This window comes from Bactrocera dorsalis, chromosome 2 (genome assembly GCF_023373825.1).
Source record: "Bactrocera dorsalis isolate Fly_Bdor chromosome 2, ASM2337382v1, whole genome shotgun sequence".
In the NCBI taxonomy this organism is placed as follows: Eukaryota; Metazoa; Arthropoda; class Insecta; order Diptera; family Tephritidae; genus Bactrocera; species Bactrocera dorsalis.
Genome location: NC_064304.1, coordinates 87686159 through 87708222, shown reverse-complemented (window position 1 = coordinate 87708222; position 22064 = coordinate 87686159). Strand labels below are relative to the sequence as shown.

General features: G+C 35.7%; 1 protein-coding gene across 2 annotated transcripts in view; it reads right to left on the bottom strand.

Annotated features, from left to right (window-relative positions):
- Positions 1-20217, bottom strand: part of LOC105229544 (uncharacterized) — a 34098-nt gene extending 13881 nt beyond the window's left edge. For both annotated transcript variants that reach the window (XR_002183980.3, XM_011209895.4), the window contains exon 1: positions 17484-20217. Coding sequence is in view for 1 of the 2 variants with exons in the window: in XM_011209895.4 (XP_011208197.2) it covers positions 17484-19123 (1640 nt within the window). In the remaining variant the exon portion in view is untranslated. The remainder of the gene's footprint in view (positions 1-17483) is intronic.
- Positions 20218-22064: the final 1847 nt, after the last annotated feature.

The following is a 22064-nucleotide window of genomic DNA, read 5'->3' as shown; positions in this document are numbered from 1 at the left end:
GGCTTGGCGCCTATAGCTCTCATGTTTTTCTATTTCTGTCATTCTTTACCTTTGGTTGTTATTCGAATGAACGTCAGTGCCCTAGTGACCAGTTGAACTACATTATTCTGACAGTTCGTTTGCTATTCGCTTCAAGTGCAATAACAAATAGGTTTAACAGTAGTTTCAACAGTTACACTTTCCTACAATTGCCAGCTGCTGCTGCATTGAATTTTAAATACGAAATTTCAAGTTGAAGAAAACTAAACACAACTAAACCAAGAAGAAGGCATAAGAAGGGCAAGACAGCAGGGGAATAGTAGAAATTTGCGAAACGAATTGCTGCCCGCTGAGTTGTCTGTTATTGCGCTTCCAGTCGCCAATTTCTATTACATCTTCGTTTACACTCCGTTGCTTATTTATTTATCATTGCTTTTGTCGCTTGGTTGGCACCCTTTGGTGCGACTTCTTAATTTGAATTTAATGCTTTGCTGTTTATTCACTCCATGCGTTTTTTTTGGCGTTTTTCATTTTTTTTCTCGTTAACTGATTATACTATTGCTTATGTATGTATGTGTTTCCGAAGCAGACGTGTTTAGAGAGATCTCATGCTTTCTTTTTTCTTAAATTCAACGCAGTGAAATTTTCGAATTCATTTGTACATAATAAATATATACAAACTATACGGACGTGTAGTCTTCATTGGAGTTGCTTTTGATAATTCTACTACCTCTTTCGCATTATACATAAGTGAAGTCTATTTCTAGTGACATTTATGTTTAGAGAATTAAACAGTAAATGATTGCTGCTCATTGGAAGCTATTGGTAATACAATATAAATATCCATTATGATAATTTTTATACACTTGCAATAACATGTTGCTACAGAGTATAACAGAGTTTTGTTCAGCTAACGGTTGCACGTATTATATGTATATGTTCATATCAGTACATATGTACATATGTATGTACCTTTATGAAGGATCAGGATGACGAGACGATCATTGCGAGAATGGACTACTGCCACGCCCACAAAACGGCATTAGCATAACTAAGCACTAAATTAAGGTATAAGACTCTAATTTGCCACAGAAGAACGCAGTGGAAATAGGCGCATCTGTGGGGAAATTTTTTGGAACGCATAAAATTGGAAAGATTATGGTTTAATGCCAAAAGTATGTAAAATTGGTCTACGTATTACCCAAGTTCTCATATAGTACTACATATACATAATTATTCTCGTTACTCTAACAAACATTTTGCATCTTGAGGTATTTCCCAGGCTTTGATTCTTGCCGGTTGTAAGAGTATGAAATGTTTGGTTAGCCATGCACATAATCCTTTAACTTACGAAAAATTTCGAAAAATTCGTGCTCTTTAAATTATCGATATGATACGATCCGAAAAATTAAGTGTTAAGATCTATTTCACCACTACAAGGTCCATTGTCATGATTAGAGAAAAATATCTGGTAAAAATCTAAACTTGAAATAATAACTCACTTACTTCCTTCCTAGGTATAAGGAATATGAAAACCTGCGATCCTATTTTATTTTACTCTACTTCATATCTTCTTCTTCTTCTTAATTGGCGTAGACACCGCTTACGCGATTATAGCCGAGTTAACAACTGCGCGCCAGTCGTTTCTTCTCTTCGCTACGTGGCGCCAATTGGATATTCCAAGCGAAGCCAGGTCCTTCTCCACTTGGTCCTTCCAACGGAGTGGAGGTCTTCCTCTTCCTCTGCTTCCCCCGGTGGGTACTGCGTCGAATACTTTCAGAGCTGGAGTGTTTTCATCCATCCGGACAACATGACCTAGCCAGCGTAGCCGCTGTCTTTTAATTCGCTGAACTATGTCAATGTCGTCGTATATCTCGTACAGCTCATCGTTCCATCGAATGCGATATTCGCCGTGGCCAACGCGCAAAGGACCATAAATCTTTCGCAGAACTTTTCTCTCGAAAACTCGCAACGTCGACTCATCCGTTGTTGACATCGTCCAAGCCTCTGCACCATATAGTAGGACGGGAATTATGAGTGACTTATAGAGTTTGGTTTTTGTTTGTCGAGAGAGAACTTTGCTTCTCAATTGCCTACTTAGTCCGAAGTAGCACCTGTTGGCAAGAGTTATCCTGCGTTGGATTTCTAGGCTGACATTGTTAGTGTTGTTTACGCTGATTCCAAGATAGACGAAATTATCTACAACTTCAAAGTTATGACTGTCAACAGTGACGTGAGTGCCAAGTCGCGACTGCGACGACTTCATATCATGTACAATATATCGACCCAAATATGAAATACTTGTATATTAATCAAATTAAGAGAAAACAGTTTCGATTAACAAAATGCAATTTGGCATCAAAATCCGAAGATACAAATCGATATCTTCCATGAATGGTTAACATAATCCCGAGAGAGATCAACTATTTGTTGGTAAAAGTAAATATATACATACATACAACTATATTCATTAATTGTGTATAAATTGATGTGCAATTTGACGTACGTATGTACTTATGTACTTATAGTTACATAATATTTGGGTCAACACTTTTGCTTAGTAAAGCATGCATAAGTATATTGTATGTGGGTGTGAGTGTATAATCATCAATTATACGCAAGTATGATAATATTATGTTTGGTGTATGCATGTATGTTCACGGATTTAAAATAATTGAAAAGAGGCTTTGTTAACGGGCAGATGAGTAGTCGTGAAGATGCCATATTTTTTGCAATAAAAGCGGAGATTACATAACAAATTTTCAGTTGTGCTTCACCAATATATGTATGCAGCGAATTTAATTCTTTTTTCTGTTTTACAAATACATACATATGTACATATTTATTTGAAATTTCAGTTTTATAGCGAAAGTGATCGTTAATTACATGGTAATTGTATAAGTATGTGTCACCCCTGTTTTGCTCGTAAAAATCTCACTAACAACATATTTCCATAAGGGGCTTCTATTGGCTGACATATGTACATATGTATATTTAAATGTGCAGTATTTTGAATCGACTAAAGTGCGAGGTGTTACGCTCCTGCTCCCGCCAGGTCGGCTCTTGCCGCTTTTAACTTGGCTACTTCATCTTCAAGTGTTTTCCAATCACAACTCAGTTGATGTTATTCGTTTAGTTGTATATTGTTATTGTTGGTTGTTTACGCTACTATCAATATTTTTGGTTTTGTTGTAGGCTTTCGAATGATGTGCACTTATCGCAGATTGAAGTTGTGCGGTCACTTTTGCAATGTATCGCTGGCTTCAGTGGCGGCTTGCAAGATATGTACATACCAATACCATTATGTGAGGTTTCTTCATAAGCATTTATCGTGAAAACACTTGTGTGGGGCCTGAGTGATGCATACTCTCATGTCTATATGTACAGCATAAAGAAATTTTTTGTTTTGCAAAATTAACTAAATGGGAAATTTCACTTTCAAATTGTTTGTATTGATTAAAAAAATCAAAAAAATCAATGAGACAAAAAAGGAAATAAATAACTCTTTGAGTTAACAATAACCAAACTTGTTAAAGCAGTTTGAATAAATCGTTTACAGACTGTGCTTGAACATATTTGGATGCGTCCAAATGCACTTTTTACATTCGTTGAATGGACCTGCCAATTTTAAGCTACCACTTGACTACGGCCGAATGACAATTTATAAATACAGATTTCATTCCCAGAAAAAGTTCAGACCGTCAATAATTTCAATGTTATTCGATTTCGTAATTTTTATGAAGGTTTGCAAAATATTTTCAGAGATAGTTTAGAGACAATCTTTAAGTCATTTCTTATTAAGTCTTAATAAAATAATAGCCATGATTACTGGAACGTTATTTAACAGGAATATCATTATATGAAATCTGATATTAATAATAGCATATGTATTCATATACAATCCAATTCCTCTTCGAAATATGGGTTTTCCATATTATACATACAAGGTGCGTTCCAAAGTAAACAGGACTTTTTTAATCTAGCGTCCCCTGATGGCGCCATCTATATGTCAGCTGGTGCGTTAGAATCTGCTATCATTATCGATTGTCCAGTGAGAATTTCATGACTTTTCATTGATTGGAAATGAAGCTATTGCGATTTAAGTGTCACTATGTTTGTGTTATCGGTGCGAAAATGAGCTTCGAACAAAGAGCCAACATTAAATTTTGTTTTAAAATTGGTAAAACTTGTACCGAAACGTTTCAATCGATGAAACAAGTTTATGGCGATGATTGCCTATCCCGTAGCAGAGCGCACGTGTAGTTTCAACGTTTTCAAAGTGGTCGTGAGGCGATCAACAGATGGCGATCAACATGTGGGGCAATCAAAATCCGTGATCACCGGAAATTCCATCGAAACTGTGAGTGAATTCATCAAAAATCGGCTGAACTCATCATTAAGATTCATGGAAATGGGATTGAACATCTCCGAAACATCGATTTATCGCATTTTGGCCGAACATTTGGGCTTACGAGATGTGTGTGCACGGTTTATTCCGTACAAATTGACTGACGACCAAAAATTGCTCAGAATCCAACATTCGAAAGACAATTATTTGACCAAAAATCACATTTTAACCATTAACCACTCCCCGTATTCACCTGATATAGCACCGTGCGACTTCTTCCTTTTCGAAAAAATGCATTTGCCCATGAAAGGAAAGCTTTATGCAGACGTAGAGGCCATTCAAAAGGCTTGCACCAGCATACTGGCAGCCATACCGGCCAACAAGCTAAAACACTCGTTCAACATGCTTTTGGACCGTGCAAAAAGCTGTATTGAAGCAGAAGGAGACTATTTTGAATAAAATATATTGATTTTGCCAACAAAATTATTTGTTCTGTTTTTTTTTTAAGTCCTGTTTACTTTGGAACCCACCTTGTATGTAGATGGATACTATCGGGCGAAGTAAATTAACAGCAGCCAGCGGAGACATCAATAGCAATTTGTCACCGTTTACACGGAAGTAACGACGAAAAGTCATTACTTTCAGCAACATTTGCTATTGTTGAAGTTATGTGGAGAAAGTTACGGCGAAGAGCAAATATGCACCTACACTGGCGAACTTAGATAATCTCCAGAGTCAGTAGGTAGACAGACGGACAGGTGGACGAATTTAAAATATATATGTATAATACATGAAACGATATGAGTATAAATATGATAATGGAATAAAAGCTGTATTTTGTAAAATTTTATGAAAAGTTCAAAATACTCAGTTCATCATCGAGTTACATACATACTTAGTTTGCCTATATATGCACATGGATACACAATTTGAACAATCACGAAACCCTCCAACCCACCATCAGTTGACCAACGCAGGAGGCACCGCAACGTGATCATAAAAAAATTTGATTTTTTGCTTTCGTCTGGTAACTTTTACTTTCGCTTAAATAATTAGCCCTGTGTTATTGCTCTCATGTGAAATGAACGTTCGGCGTGTTGTGGTAAACCTGCGACGGCGAATAAGTGTGCAGCATAAGAGAGAAATATAGAAATAATCGTTATGGTCAACAATCGCTGGCATTACCGTCAAGTCAACTGTCAGCACCAAGCGATGCGGAGCTATCAAAAATTGCTTTGAAGAAAGCTTGGCGAGTAAAACTAAACGAAGCCGAAATGAGACTCTGCCGCAGTAACACTTTACGAGTAGGTTACAATTGAAGTTTCCAACTTGTGTTGTTTACATATTTATGAAATAATTTCTTTTCGGTCACTTGGATCGCTTTTAGGACTCTATATATATTTTGTACATTAATTTTTTGAGTGGCTGCATTATGTTGTTACCTCATTTGAAGTTCAGCATTTCGTAACACTGTATTATTTATACTCAAATATTATACAAACATTTATACTTAAATACGTACAAACATCACTTGTTACTCTCAAGGAGCCAAATGTAAACTTCGTTATAGAGAAATCATGCAATAAGAAATATTGTATTATTATTAAAAGCCACATGTTGCTACAGAGTATAATAGTTGTCTCAAAACAACGGTTGTTTGTGTCATCAGGATTAAGAGACAAGTTGAAATTCAGGTGACTGTTCATTCGTTAATCTTTGCGAACAGCAACTTTAATAAAAAATGGAGATATCTTGAAGAAACTTGATACACGACAATTGACACGCCCAGAAAACCCCATTAGCTGAAAGCTCATAAAGTGCCATTAAGTTCCATAATAAGATATCATACTGTTATTTGGTATAATGAATCGCTTAGGTAGGGGCATCTGCAGTTTAAATAAATATAGTTTAAAAAAAAAAACTAAAAAGAACGCGTTTTAAGCTCACCAAACTAAAAAGTGAACAAGTAGGGAAGGGCTCTTGCAACTTGCCAGGATCACAGAAAGAGCGGAATCCAAGCCGTATTATGTTGGAAAATACTTATATTAGGTATATGGGTCTGGATCAAATTTTCGTTCAATTTTATGCATTTTAGGCAAAAAGATCCATCATTTTAAGAAAAACATGGTCTCTCAATTTTATTAAGATAACTCACATATTAGCCGATATATTCGGTATAAACTCACCCAGAAGTTCGAAAATCTTTACATTAGGTATATAGATCTGATAAATCCCATTTTTGATACATGGGCAGAAAAAAATTTCTCTAAATTTCAATTATATATGTATTTTATAGATATTTTCTATCAAAAGCCAACTATAAGTATTGAGGTCCGCATTTTCGGTACAGTTTTTATTCGATTTGGACAATTCTTGGTCATAAGTTGGCGTACTTCAGAGACACTATTCGTGCAAGTTTTTATCTCATTATATTAATTTAAATATAATCCGAATGTTAAGATAATGTCACGTACCGAATTTGGTTAGTTATATGTGGAACGAGTAGAGTTATTATTTTCATTTCCACACTGTCCGTAGGAGTTCTTATAAGATTCATCTTGAGCGAATTTGGTTATTGATATCTACTTATGTATATTAAACCTATTAGAGCGCTAGCCACGACCACTTTTCCAGAATGTTTTGCAGTTTTACAGTCCTATGTCTTAATTTTGTGCTTAGTTATGGCACTTTAAAGGATTGTTTTAATGAAGTTCTGTGGGCGTGGCATATGTCCGATTACACCCATCTACGAATATTAGGTAAATGTGTTTACAGATTTGTTACATTGAAGTGAATGTGAGCCGATATCAGCCAGCGAAATTTATAACGACAAATTTTTTCCCGGTAATTTTGGGTGATCCACCGCGATTAAAAAACTCTACTAAAAGGAACAATACGATTTTATGATAAATGTTTTAAATGCAAATATTTCACATTTATTTTTAACAAAGAAAACTTTAATTCCACACAATTCATTTAGGTATTTTTTGTGACATCATGACTTTTCTGATATCAGCTGTTCAAAATTCCCTGATCTCTGTCGCTTTCATCCTTGATAAATTAAGCCAATTAAGTGCCAATTAATGGCGTGAGCATCCCTAGTCTACATAAATGACAGTTGGCGGCAACATAATCACGACGTGGAGAGATTAAATCCGCCTAATTTCTAGCTTTTAAAAGTATCTTACGTTTAATTCTGCCTTAATATAAAGCTTCCTCACTTCCTCGTTGTTATATTATTTTAATATGTACATACCTGCAAAATAAAATAAACAGAAAACGATTCCATTGAATACTTAATTGTAAATAAAATTGTTAGATGTTTAAAATTCAAGGTAAAACTAATTGAACACATTTCGCGATGAAGTCAAGTGTAAGATTGATTGCAACGAAATTCGGTGGCAAACAAACACAAATATGTACAAACCCACAAGATAGTGGGTATCCAAGACTATCATAGAGTGACCCACATTTCATGGTAACACCAAACAAGTGAGACACATCTATTGTAATCAACAGCGTTCAGATGAACATAAGTATATACATTCCTAAGAAATTGGCAGCACGCGTGGGTTTTACAAATAACCGCGTTATGAAAATAATTCACATTTCAAATAGCTATGAGTCACAGTTTTCGTGTGGGCTAACCGAGGGGTCTTTTGCACATCTTCGAGGTTCTATTGATCTGGTGGTGCACCTGTATAAGCAAGAGCGGAAATGGCATTGTATGACTTTGTGCAAATTAAACATTTTTACAAATAAGACAACTAAGTGAAACCTATTTATTCCAAATACAAAAATAAAGCGATTTGTGAACAACAATAACATGACAAACACAACAAGTTACGCCTCAACACAAGCTAAATTTGTTCGTAATGACCTTAGCAACACCAGTAGCCTTGTTCAGGACGCCCTCATGAGAGTAAATGCCATTACCACCAGTATAGTTTTTATTGCCTCTTGATACCTGAGATGTAGAAGATCACCAGCTATTAGGAGTAGTACCATAATTCATTTCTTGTATAGCGACGACAACAATGCAAGGTGATTACTCTGACCACTGCGTTTTCGAAGTCATTCGTCTTGACTTACTATGTACTCTTTATATACATACATATATTCATACAATCAAATAAATACCGTATTGGATTCGGATGAAATGTAGAATTCGGAAGCAAACATCGTAAAATGAAAGTGTTTTCGATTTCACACTAAAATATTCCTCCGCCAAAACGTTGTCGATGATGATCGCACCAATCTCCTATTAACTGACAGCACGTCACGTCGACTGATTACTCACCTGCAGCTATGACTTCAGTGAAACAAAAGCCGTTAAAGCAAATAGTTTGAAAATGTACAAAATAGCTCCAGCTTTCTTCTTCGGCAGGCCCGTGACCCAGAGTGACCCTCTAAGCAAAAGTTAAGAGGTATGTACATACATACATATATGTGAATAGTGAGACCTTATGAATTTCCAATGAGTAGATACGACGAAGCGAAATGGCTCACTGGATAAATTTTAATGATCGTATTAAAACAGAGGCAGCGACGAAAGCGAAACTCAAGAAGCAGAAGAGAAACAGAGAAGAAAATAAACGCCGAAATGAAAGAAAGGAAATTGAAATGAGATGAACCACAGTCAAAAACCAAACGAAGGAAAAGCTGCTTTTTAGCTAAAATAATTATTAACAAGATTGAATTGGATTGGGGGATCAGTTTGGGGTGAAATTATTCCTTCATGGTTCATCCATCACAGGCACATCGCTGCCACCTTTCTTCTCTTTATTAATTTTCAAACCACACATAATCTTCGGGGTTTCTGTGAATATACCCACAATTACATTCGTTGAAATGCGCAGATGTACATTTTTATATTCATGGATTCACATAAATGTCGCATATACTAGTTATATATATGTACATATGTATATGCAAGTATGCATGAGAAGATCAGGACTGGTACAAGTACACACATATATATATATATGTACATATCCAACGTACAGTCGATCTCCCAGACACAATCGTGCGTCCATGCGCACCTTTCTCTTGTGCATAATTTAAAGGCGGCATAAAACAACAACAATAAATAAAAAACACATTCGCATTTATTAGTACGTGTTTGTAGTAGGAACTAGTGTTATTGTTGCTATTATTGTCGGTATATTACTGCTGTTTGCCACAACCAAATGGGGCTTGGATGGAAACAGCGGCTTTATATGCGACTACTCGCGCTACCATCTGTCCGGAGTTGATTGTTATGGTAGATGCCGCGAAGCAAGCACATTGTTGATGTGTGCCGGGTCGTCGCTGGCTGGCAATTTCTCACTTGAAATCACATTTTTCATTTTCAATGCAACGGCAAAAGTCGCTCACCGAAAGTTACAGAAAAACACAAACAACAACAATAATGGCTTGCATTCGCTGAAGGTACAAAGAGGTTTAGTCGACGCAGTGCATTGGCTTCTTATTATTATTTTTGCTTCTGTCATTGTTGTGGATGCCTTTGTGTTATATACACACGTGGCTAAGTATATAAACTATACATATATGTTTGAATGTACATGCATATTTATACTTACTATCTTGGTTTTTACATATCAGTGTAAAGCAGCGCGATCAAGTCTTGGTAAGGTGCGAAGAGGAAGCTTACAGTGTGGTTGCTATTTTTATTGTGGCAGTTCACTCGGCTTTTCGAACTTTATTTTTATAATTGAAAGTGGAGTTAATGCTCTTGCAGCAGCATCCATTTGCACATTTGCAAATGCTCTTATTTACATACTTTCTTATTAACGCTCACTCTTGGATTCATGTAAGCGCAGAGTCATATACGCACGGCACACTTGCATATGCATTCAATTACAGCAACAGTATTAGTGAAGGAAAATTAAAACTGATTCAAACGCAATTAAACTACAAACACAACAAGTGCAATGGCTGAAACTATTTACTCGGCAATGCACATAAACAAACCAGAAAAAGCTGCAGCGCATACAAATACAAAACGGAAAGACTTAAGAGTTCATTAACACAGAACTAAGAGCTAATAACCACCATCGCACCCGGAAAATTGCTATTAAAACCTCAATTTCAATTGATACAATAAAACAAAACAATCACAACAAAAATAACGATTCGTTATATACATACATACATATGTGTATGGCGAAGAAATGTGAATACTTTCATAAGTTCAGTGTTTAATTGTCTATGTTCAAATTAAGTTAGCAGAAGTTTTGCATTCACACAACATTCTTATACACTGCAAACATAATTACTTTTACTGAAGTAATAGCTTTGCCTTAGTACCGACTTATATTAGTACTGCACAATAATATATGATATATGCTACCAAAAGCACCACTCAATTTATAATTTATAATATAAAAAATGTGGAGCTTGTTAGCGAAACCAGCTGCTGGTTTAAAAATCCTAAAAAAAAAAACAAGAATTTCGCTACCAAATTATCGTTTGTGTAAGCAATTGATTCTAATCAGATATTTTCAATGTAAAAAGTCAGAGATATTTACTAAAACGTCAATAACGTAGCCTAAGGTATAAAAAAACATTACCTAAATAATCCCTTACATCATGCCTTACGACTTTGAAGAACATATATTAATAATAAATGTATGTTTAGCATATGTATAACTGTTATATGGTAGTTAAGTCACAATAAGTGTTCTTTTATTTAAAAAAACTCTCTATTTGTACCTTGGTATTAATCTTTATTAAAATTAGTTACTATATATTCAAGTCTTATTCAATAGATTTCCAATTTTTTTTTTAATAATTTGATTCTGGGGCAGTATTGACCCGATTTTATCTATTTTTGTTCGCAACTCTTGATATTAGTTATATGAGGAAAGGTGAAATTTCCGCACAATTTTATTCAGTTTAGACACAAAGGCACGTTCTGTTAATTTTATTAAGATAACTCACTTAGAGGCCGTTATATGCGGTTTAAAGTCATTCGGAAGTACGAAAATCTTTGTATTAGGTATATAATTCAACTCATTTTTAACACACAGCCATATTATTATTAGGAAAGAACTCTCTCCAAATTTCAATTATACGTCTCACACATTAACCGATATTTTCGGTCAAAAGTCAACTATAGTTACTGGGGTCCGCTTATTCAGTACCTAAAGGCTTGAACAGTTTCAGCTCGATTGAGAGAATTGTTCGTCATAAGATGGCATATTTCAAAGGTACTGTTAGTGCAATGGTTTATCTTGTTATATCAAGAAGAAGAATTTAAAGGAATTTAAAATTGTGATCTTATATGTGGGAAGTAGACGTTGTTGTAGTTCGATTTCTTCCACTTTTACATCGTGAGATAGGAATGGTAAAATTTGTGTTTGGTTGGAATCGGTCGAGCAGGTCCCCACAAGCGTCTTGCTTCTGTGATTCCCTGTGCCAAATTACCGTTCTATATCTTAATACAGCGCAGTTTGCACAGACGATCAGACAAACAGTCACACGAGGGCGCCCTTACCTACATTGTCTCGAATCGAAGAAGATTTTCGCTGGATCATCATCTTCAATGCGAACAACATGGCTTAATCACTAACAACACCGACAAAATTAACGCAAGAAAAACAATCGAAAAACAGGTTACCGGCCAATCGACCGACAACATAGTACTTGTAGCTGGAGCTAATCTGAGATATAATCGAGCCAATCGCTTGTTTGCTTCTGTCAAAAATAACAGAGTTCGATTAAAAGTTCGTGGTAACTACTTATACAGACAGTAAAGATAAGGAAATGCTTACAAAGTAAGGGACGCACATTTTCATACTAAGGATCATACTTTCTTTCCTGTTATTAACCGACAGCGTTGACTTAAAGATGACATTTTTTAATAACTATTGTAGTTGGAGAGTAAAATGTGCCGATGACGAACTACCTAAGTTAGCGTTTACTATCAGCTTAGCCAAATGTTAACCTATCATGTTGTTAAATTTCAATCGTCGCCTTGTGGTGATGAATCTCAGACTAAGTTACCAAAGAATCTCTATTTGTTTTTAACTCTAAAGTCGAAATTTTTCCACATATCCAAAAATCGCGTGCTTACGCCGGATACTAGTCCATAACTAAATATGTATAACTAACGGAAATAACAAAAAATTGTTTATTTATTAAGAGGAAAGTAAGCAAAACGCACGAAGCAACTGATGCATTTTATAGATGAACGGCAGGCGAGCACGCTTTTAAAGAGTCAGGATATCTGAAGGCGACTGGGAGCAAAACATGGCGAACGAGAATAAAGGAGCAAGCAAACATTCATTTCAATTAACTATATTTGTTTCTGATGATGTTGATGTGCATGTCAGGCGTTGAGTGTGTGGCGATACCAATCTCGAACTAAGCAAATTTTATACATTCTCATGTACGAATCTGTTCAAATGAAATGTGCAGCCGGTGTGAGTAAACATTTTAACCTTAGCGCATTATGAATACAAACATATAAAAAACATCAGCTTCGACACAACATATCACAATAGCAGTGGTAAATAAACCGAGAGTACATTTATTCACGTACCTCGTGCATTCATTTGCTTCACAACAATATCAGCCAGCTACCACATTCGTTGGAGCTGTTAGCTAAAAACTGTGTAAATTTATGCCAATTAGACAGTGCTGATATTGACTGGTGATAATTCGTCCCAATGTAGCACTCAATGTGCACAATTTCTTTCGCTAAACCATAAATTGCTAAAATACATATCGCTCATTTGCTGCAGGACCGGCATAAATCAAAAAACATGATTTTTGAGTTAATGCTGCAGAATTGTTCGTTATATCATACTTCATGTTGAGTGAAAAATTCATATGAATACCTCTTATATGCTCCGCTTGAGAAAAGGTGTAAGGTTGGAGTCACCGTGTAAGGTTGTAGTCAGTTGAAAACTTTAAACGCGTTTTCTGGAGAATCGATTTTTTTGACTTATGCCGGTCTTGCAGCAAATGAGCGATATAGTAACTACAAATATACATACATATGTATGTGTGTAAACTGCGTGTAACGAAAAGAAATTTGTGTTGGCACAATTATTATACCATTGAGTGATGAAATTTCTTACGATTGATACCTAACTGCTGTCTTGAGTCTTTTCAAAAACAACCTTAAGCAAATAAAATGTGATCTATTTAGCCTTTATCATACTTATTAACACCTGCTGGAAAATCGTGAAAAAAACGAAAACTGCAGCCATAGAAATTTCAAAACAACCCAGCACATATATATATATATATATATAAGGAGCATCATTTGGTGTGTGTCATTATGCACATTCGTGTGTAGCTGTCTATGTGTGGTGCTCACGACAACCCGCATTACGTTCCTAACTTGGGCGGTGATAGCACGTGTCTTCAGAGGCAGCTTCAATCTGGCAGCAAATGAGCAAGAAATGTCGAGCCTGATTGTCAGAAGTTGCACACACGTCAGCTCAAAATGACAAATGAAAACGTGTAAACATGTTGAGAATATCTATTTCGAGTTCATTATAATTGTACATTATAGGTTTGGTCATCTAAATTTGCATAACCAGATTCTTTCAATTAGTACATAAGGAAAGTAAAATTTGTTTTGGCAAATAAATGGAAATTACTTGGGCCAATATAGAAATATATTTGCATGACAAATGGCCGCAGTTAAAAACGTTGATGAACTAAGCATAGATTTAATTTAAATCTAGAAAAACAAGTTTTTGTTCAACTTACGAATATGGTTTTTAATATAAACCTTTTATGCTACCAGTCACATTTAGAGATGTACAATGAAATGCGAATTATTAAAAGAAATACAAATACAAGTAAGGATGTGCTAAGTTCTGGTGCAACCGAACATTTTATAATCACGCAACTTGCAGGAATCAAAGCCAGGGAAATACTTTAAGGTGTAAAAAGTCAACCAGGCGATCGGTAGCCAAAAATTTTATATATATGTATGTACATACATAAACTATTTATAACTCATACACTGAACGATATATTCGGTATAAGGTTGGTTAGAAAAACGAAAATCATTATATGTATGTAGTATATGGGAGTTGGGGTACTATCGACCCGATTTTATCTATTAACTATTGTCATACCACAGACTAAAAATATTTTCCATGGGTTTCATTAAGGTACCTCACATACAATCACCAACCATATGGAGTAAAGTCAGCCGGATGTGCAAAAATCCAGATATTACTTAATTATATTTTCGCCTTATTTTATCTATTTTATATACAAAGATACGTTGTTATGACTAAAACACACTTTTTCATTTTTATTGAGATAATTCACATATTGGCCGATATATGTGGTACAAAGTCACCTGGAAGTTCGAAAATCTTTATATTAGGTATATGGAGGCTACGAGAGGCTACGGGAGGCATTGATTCGATTCAACCCAGTTTGGATACACAGAGTTACTATTGACAAAAAAGGATTCTCTCCAAATTTCAATTATACGTCTCACACATTCACCGATATTTTCGGTCAAAAGCCAACTATAGGTACTGTAATTTTTTCATTTTATTCAGTTATATTACTATCTTAATTACTTCTTGATTTGCGTACTGGAAAATGAAAGAATCAAATGGAATTTAAAATTGTGCTATTCGGGAAGGAATGGTTGTAGCCCGACTTCGACTATTTTCGCACCGTGAGATAGGATTATAAGAAGAATAACATGTACTTAATTAGTTGAAATCAGTCTGTCGGGTCTCGAGATATGTAATTTCACCAAAAAGTGGGCGGTGCCAAGCCCATCATCCAATTTTCACAACGGCTCCCATAGAGCCTTCTCCTCCTCCTAAAAACGCAATAAATCAATAAATAAATGCGCCTAAGGCAATAAACTTTTCGATTACATCCATGCACGTTTTCGATGAAAGTTCTTATAATATTTACGCTAGACAAATTTAGTTGTTCTAGCTTTCTTGAGACCAGTTATCACAATTTTTACAATTTTTTTATTAACTGAAATGCCAGTAAACGAGTTTGTTTGTAAAGTCTTTTGTGTATATGGTAATATGAGTTCACAATAAAAATTATTTCATTAACTGGGTGCATTCTGCTCGTTAACAAATTTGCGAGTGAAATAGACAAACCCGTATGCAATTTCCAACACGAATAGAAAAAGAATATCATAGATTTGTCAACTTTAACTTTATTTCATTTGAATAGCTGCTTTACGATTACGTTTGAAGGTAATCGCTATAGAGCTGAAGCATCACCAGTATTACAATTTTGTTTGAACATTTCGGTGCTTTAAAGGACTAACTATCCATCAATTTTGGAACATAAATATTTTAAAAAATTAACAGCTGAACTTCTATCACTCGAAGTTCTACATAACTCGAACTCTTGACTTTGCTATAGAAGTCAAATTTCATACAAATTTCCTTCCATAACTCAAAGTTTTTCTATCTCGAAGTATTTTTGTGGATTATGGTGATTCGAGTTAGGAAAGTTCAACTGTGTTTTGGTGAATGTGATACGCAATTTAGTTTCAAGGAAAGCAGGTGATAGTAATCGAAGGGTCTTTATAATAATTTCATGATGCAGGCGAATGTTAAGGAACAGTTACAAATATAATAAACGTGTGCATATTATATTTTTAGTATTTTGTGGTTGTTCTGCCAATGTTACGCGCTTTCGTCACTCACTTTACAATATATTTTTAAGTTTAATTAAATAATTAAATTGCTAGAAACCACTAAACTGAAAAGTTACTGAACCAATGGACATTTCGTTGCAGTAGTGAAATGAAAATCAAATTCTCCTTCGTTAGCTGTTAAGAGATCTATTGAAATAGTTTAGTAGCTAATGGTAGTAATACTTCTATGCATTTAACATCAAGTAGTTGCTGCTATAAGTTCCATAAATCTTGATCATTTTATTATTAAGTTATTATTTTCTTACATATTCCACTTGGTAAGCAAAATGTATGTGTTTTTATTTTAAGCGAAACCTGATTCTACCAAATCTTCTTCTTATGCGCCCAGCTAATAAGTTAAAAATGAAAATTTATTATCATTCATGTCTAAAAAAATACCTGAATAGATATGATTTAGAAAATCTACTCGCAATTTTAGTCATACATGTGCACTCAATATTAATTTGCTATACCAATAGATGGATATGAAATACAAGAAAAATAAGTATACTATAGTATGATTTACATCTTTGCATAATGATTTAAAATATTAGGTTGTTCAATGAGTACTTCCGTTTGCTGACAAAAACAGATTTTATTGCATTCTCTTGCTTGGAAAAAATGAACTTCAAACAAAGCGAAAATTATTTGATGTGTACGGAGAAGATATGTTATCTGAACCCCAATCCCAAAAATTTTTATCAAAATTTCGTTTCGGTAATTTGGATCTTGAGGTGTCTGTCGTCTTAAAGCCGATGTGGATAAAATAAAATCGTTGGTCGTTCATGTATGTCTCTTGGAAATAAACAAAATTACTTTGCGAACGACCCAATAATATGGATTTAGAAAAAACATCTATACATAAATTACTCACATTCAGTCAATAACTTCGATATCTATGGATAGAATTCATAAAAAGAGGATACATACAAAGCTAATCTTCAAAATCATTGTTAATGCAAGTGAATACAAAACAAAATAGCAATTTTTGTCTGTTATTTTTTGGATTTAAACTTTTCTCGCTTTTAAAGTAAACCTTCTTTTTATTTTTACGCATTTTGAATAGCGCTGGAATGTAGCCATTTTATTTAAGAAAACCAAAAATTAAAACTCTAAATACCTGAGTGCACCACACCATAAATTTATACTTGGACGAAGAAATACAAAACAGTCAAACACTAGAATTCCACTCTATCTAAGCCCGAAATTGACAAACTACGAAAAACAACAATTCAGAAAATGTCTTCTACTACCTATAACGGAAATTTTATTGGCTATTTATGTACAATAATGTGTTCATAGTATCACAAATATGTAGGTTGTTATGGTTACCCTGCCGGCAGGGTAATCACAAAACAGTTCGAAATATTTCCCTCTTCTGCACACGTTCGCGCTAATAACTTATCATGTGGGGAGGCTATCTCTAGCAAATTGATCCACTTCATTTGTTACGAAACTACTCCCCACATACACAAAATGTAAAAAATACTTGAGGCTTACCGTCTTGTTTGCCTTGGTATCGATTGTGTCCAACAAACCGGCGCCTTGTGCGTGTGCTGATTGCGCGATGATTTGTACGTGAGGTCGCCGTACTCAGATTGCCATACTTGCAAATTGCCTTCGGCTGGGTAGAACGTGTACAGACTGTTGGTGGCCGAAGCGATAACTGGTGATCCACCAGCTGCTGCGACCAACGCAGCAGCGGCATCAACAGCATTCGCTGGATTAAGAACTGTAGTAGCGGCTGGGAGTGAAACTGCTGCTGTGCTCGTTGACAAAGTTGCACTAGAAATAGGCTGTACTAGCAGAGCTTGACCAGCGCTTGTAGTGCCGGTTCCCACACTCCCACTACAGTATTTGTAGTTCATCATTCGTGTATTGCTGGCGGTGTTGCTGGTACCACCAGCGCTATGAACGCTATGATTGCCCGAACTTGTGACACCACTGCCTTCATGCTTAAGAATAAGTGCATTGGTCGGGTCATATCCATTACGATGGCGTGAAACGGCATCAACCGAATGTGAACGCATATTGGCGTTGCGTGAAAGAAGCTGGCTTCGTGAAGTGTGAACTTGCATACCACCAATGCTGGCTCCTGTATTGTTGCTGACGCCATGGTTGTTGCTTGATAGACTATTTACCACTGTGGGAGACATTGCCCGTGTGCGTGCGCGTCGAAATCCACTAGTCATGCCCCCTCCATTGCCGGTACCACTGGCAGCGTAACGATGATTGTGTACCGTCTGACGACCGGCGGCAGAGGCTACCATTGGTTGACGTTGCTTTTGATATTGTAGACGATGTGAGGGCAACGGCGAGCCGCTGCCATTGCTTGTGGATTTGGTTAAAGCACCGCTGGCGCGTGCCACATTGGCGGTGAGAGCAGCCAAGTTGGATCCAGTACGATATTGCATAAGTAAATGATTTTTGTTATTGTTGTTAGGGACATAAGCAGTTGAAGATGATGATGTTGTCACATCGATCGGATAGTTGATATTGTGCGCTAAGTCTGCTGAGCCACGTCGCTGCTGTTGCAAATGCTGGTCTTTTAGAAACGTTTCCATTGACGTGTCGGATGTCGACTTCGCGTCAGCACCAGCATATTGATAGTTGTTGGTGTTTGCAGGAGTTGCAGCAGGTGTCGCACTAATCGCCGGCTGTCGGCGTGCAATTTGAGACGGTGGAACGACCATTGTTAGCAAGCGTAGTTTATGCAAATCTGTTTTTATGTTTGCCTTTTGAGCTACCGTTGTGGACACGCTAGATGTGGCAGTCAAGCTTGCTATTGTTGTCATTGGTGACGCTGATACTGATGCTGTCGATGCTGTTAGACCTCCCGTGGCCGCTGACGACAGTTGAGCTAGTGTCGAGCCGCTGTTGTGCTTTTCTGCAACACTATTTCTATTGTTGTTCTGACTATTGTCATTATGGCTACTACCACTACTGCAATTCGTTCCACTTGTTTGATGCTCCGAATCGGTGGACACCCGATCCGGATCACTTTCAAAACCTTCGTCAAGGGATCGTGTTGGACTTAGTATGGGCTTGGTGTGCTGTTCCAGTTTTGTACTGGTTCCATTAGCTGTCAATGATGTCAACATTGTTGTTGTGTCCAACTTACTAGCATTAATTTTTTTCATTTCGTTAACACCTCAAGTATTTAAAACTTATATTGCTTTTACTTCTATACTTCTTTTGGATTTATATGACGATCTCGTTTTATATAACCCGACAATAAATATTTTTTTAAACTTGGTTGCTCTTCTCCAATTCGAGTTACTAAGCGTACACTCAATATATTTTTCTTTTGTTGACCTAATACTCATATACATGAAATATTTTTAGGTGATCTTATGGTTTTTTAAATAATGTGCGGCGATTACATTTGTGTACTATATAATTGAAATTCTCACAGCTTTTAACCTAATCAATTACGCAGCGCTTATTTCATTAATTCAGTTGTCACGCACCAGTTGTTGTACTGGGAAGTCAAATGAAGAACTTTCGAACACATTATCACCTTTCTTAATGCAACATTTCTCAATTGTTGACTGAAATTCACTGTTCACCTGCACATTTCACCTTTGCTTCTTTTTGTCACTACATACATATTATGTGGAATCTTAGTTTTCTACTTTTATTTTCTATACGTTCCTTTGTAACGCAAAAGCATTACTTAGTGTTTATTTGTTTGTTTGCTCGGCTCTTTGCCCATTGCTTACCCAGCATTTGAAGATGCTGCAGCTACTGGCGTACACTATCACACAGCTTTCCACACTTGTCTATTTCACCGTCCACTTTATTTTTAAAATATGTTATTAATTCGGTTTTCGCAATTTTCACTGCCACTCTTTGTAATGCACCTGCATTGAACTTTCCTTCAGCTTACTATTGCCTTACTGTAAGGTAAATTTTACTTCGTCTCAGGTAATCGAATGCTTGCCGTTAACATGTCTGTTGCGGATGAAAGTCGTTTTCAAACTGATTGCCGACTCCAACTTGTCTCTGCTAGTCAGTCACAAGCGCTGTACTGTTAATCTTAATAATTTTTTTGATACTCGTATCAGCTGACGATGCCCTGCTACTCCTTGCTGCCAAACGAGTTTGTGATATCTATGTTTCCACATGACTTCTACCTTTTGCAAATATATTATTTATTTAAAGCTAGCAAAAATACTGTGCAATATATTTATCAATTTTTTATTAACTTTTCTAAGTACTCGTATTAATAGTGATAGAAACGGTTTAATAGTAATATTGTACATTTGTGAAAAACGGTTGTTGGGTACATCTTACGAAACAAAACTTGCTATAATTTCCAGAAATGTGTGTATATTTTTTATTTAAAATATCATTTCTTCGTTTTGTTAAGATAATTAACATTGCCCAATGACTTTTCTCCACTATATGTACTCCTAAACTCTTTTAATGAAAAATGTTGAAGACAGGTTTTCTCAGAGAAACTCATTTTACAAGAGCAAGAGCAGATCTGTTTGATGTGTAGAAATATTTGCTTTTTATCAATGAAACCTTAAACCTTTCGCACTGCGCTCCAAAGATTTCAGAAAACTGGTTGGTCGCGAGTACTGTTCAGTTGCAAGTGGCACCTGCTACATCCATTTCGCCCGGAGCTGTTAAGCAACATTGGCACTGTGATCCGATGAGTATGACTTGTTTTTGTTTGGCCAGTTACTTTGAATGCTTTTATACATGAACTGTTGTTGTTAACAGTCGTTCGGTGCTCTCCGCACAACTTTAAGCGTTTTAACTGTTATTTTTTTGCAGGCCTTTTATTCAAGTGTTTCTTTTTACGACAGTCGTAATAACCAGCGCGACTACTTTCATTGATGAGTGCTTACGCCAAACCCAGCCATGGAGATTTTCAGCGAGGGCATGGCAAACGAGAAGAGTTTGCAAAGAAGGAAAGGCAAGGCGAAGTAATTTCACGTACGCTGGTCATTTCACAGGCACTTTGCGGACTTTATATTATACTATAGGCTTTTCATCTTCCGCAACCGCCTTTCCAATCAACTATTTTGCGTTGAACGGAACTGAACTGGATAATATCTCGAGTTTACTCATTGTTGGTAGTGTTAAATTATGGCAGGACTAGTATTTTTGACTGTAAAGAAGGAAACATTAAATCAACAAATAAAATTGTTTAAACGTAGAAAGCAGCGGAAAAAGAAATGTGCCGAAGTTGAACAAACAACTTCAAACCGATGATATCGAAAAATTATGTTAAATTTAAATTGTGGCAATTTAAATTATTTCCGGATGTGTTTAGTTTATTAGAATAATAGCTATCGCCAATGTAATTCATATAAAGTATATACCATACATGCTACAAAGCTCATCATTTAATATAAAACCTTACATTATTATCGATGCATTGCACTGAGTTTATGTTAAGGCTATGATATACCTAATAAAATGTAAGACCAGTTCATAGGGTAGCTGAAAAAGTCTTCCATGGTACCAGGATCGTTATCTACGAAAAGTCTTTTTATAACACAAATCGAGATTTTATATGGTAATGAAACTGGACATATTCGTGACATTACCCCGAAAATCATACCCTTACTGTATCCCAAAATATACATATGTATGTATGTACATGAGTTTATAGTTTAGAAAAATGTAAAGACCCATGTGTCAAGCTCCAAGCCTAAAGAGCATACATATGTAGGCAATAACAGGCGGTTGTTTTGTGAAAACGGGTTTGATTACTTCTAATGCAATCAATTTTAATACTTAATTTGCTATGGTTTTTATTTAATAATGAAAGCATATTTGTATCTATACATATATTTCCGATAATAATAAAATTCGTAAGAAAATAAAGTCATGTACAGAATATGTACATATGTTATGGTACTTGTATATACAAGCATTTTGCATCTCTATATGTTATTTGTTAAATTTGGGTCTGAAATATACCAACTCATGCTACATCAGACCAGATCCGAATTGTAATTGTGGACCAAATCCAATGGTTGGTGTTCAAAAAATACAAAAAAGAAAATAATTTCTTAAATACTTCTGTATTAATTCTACATTTATATAATAATAAGAGTACTC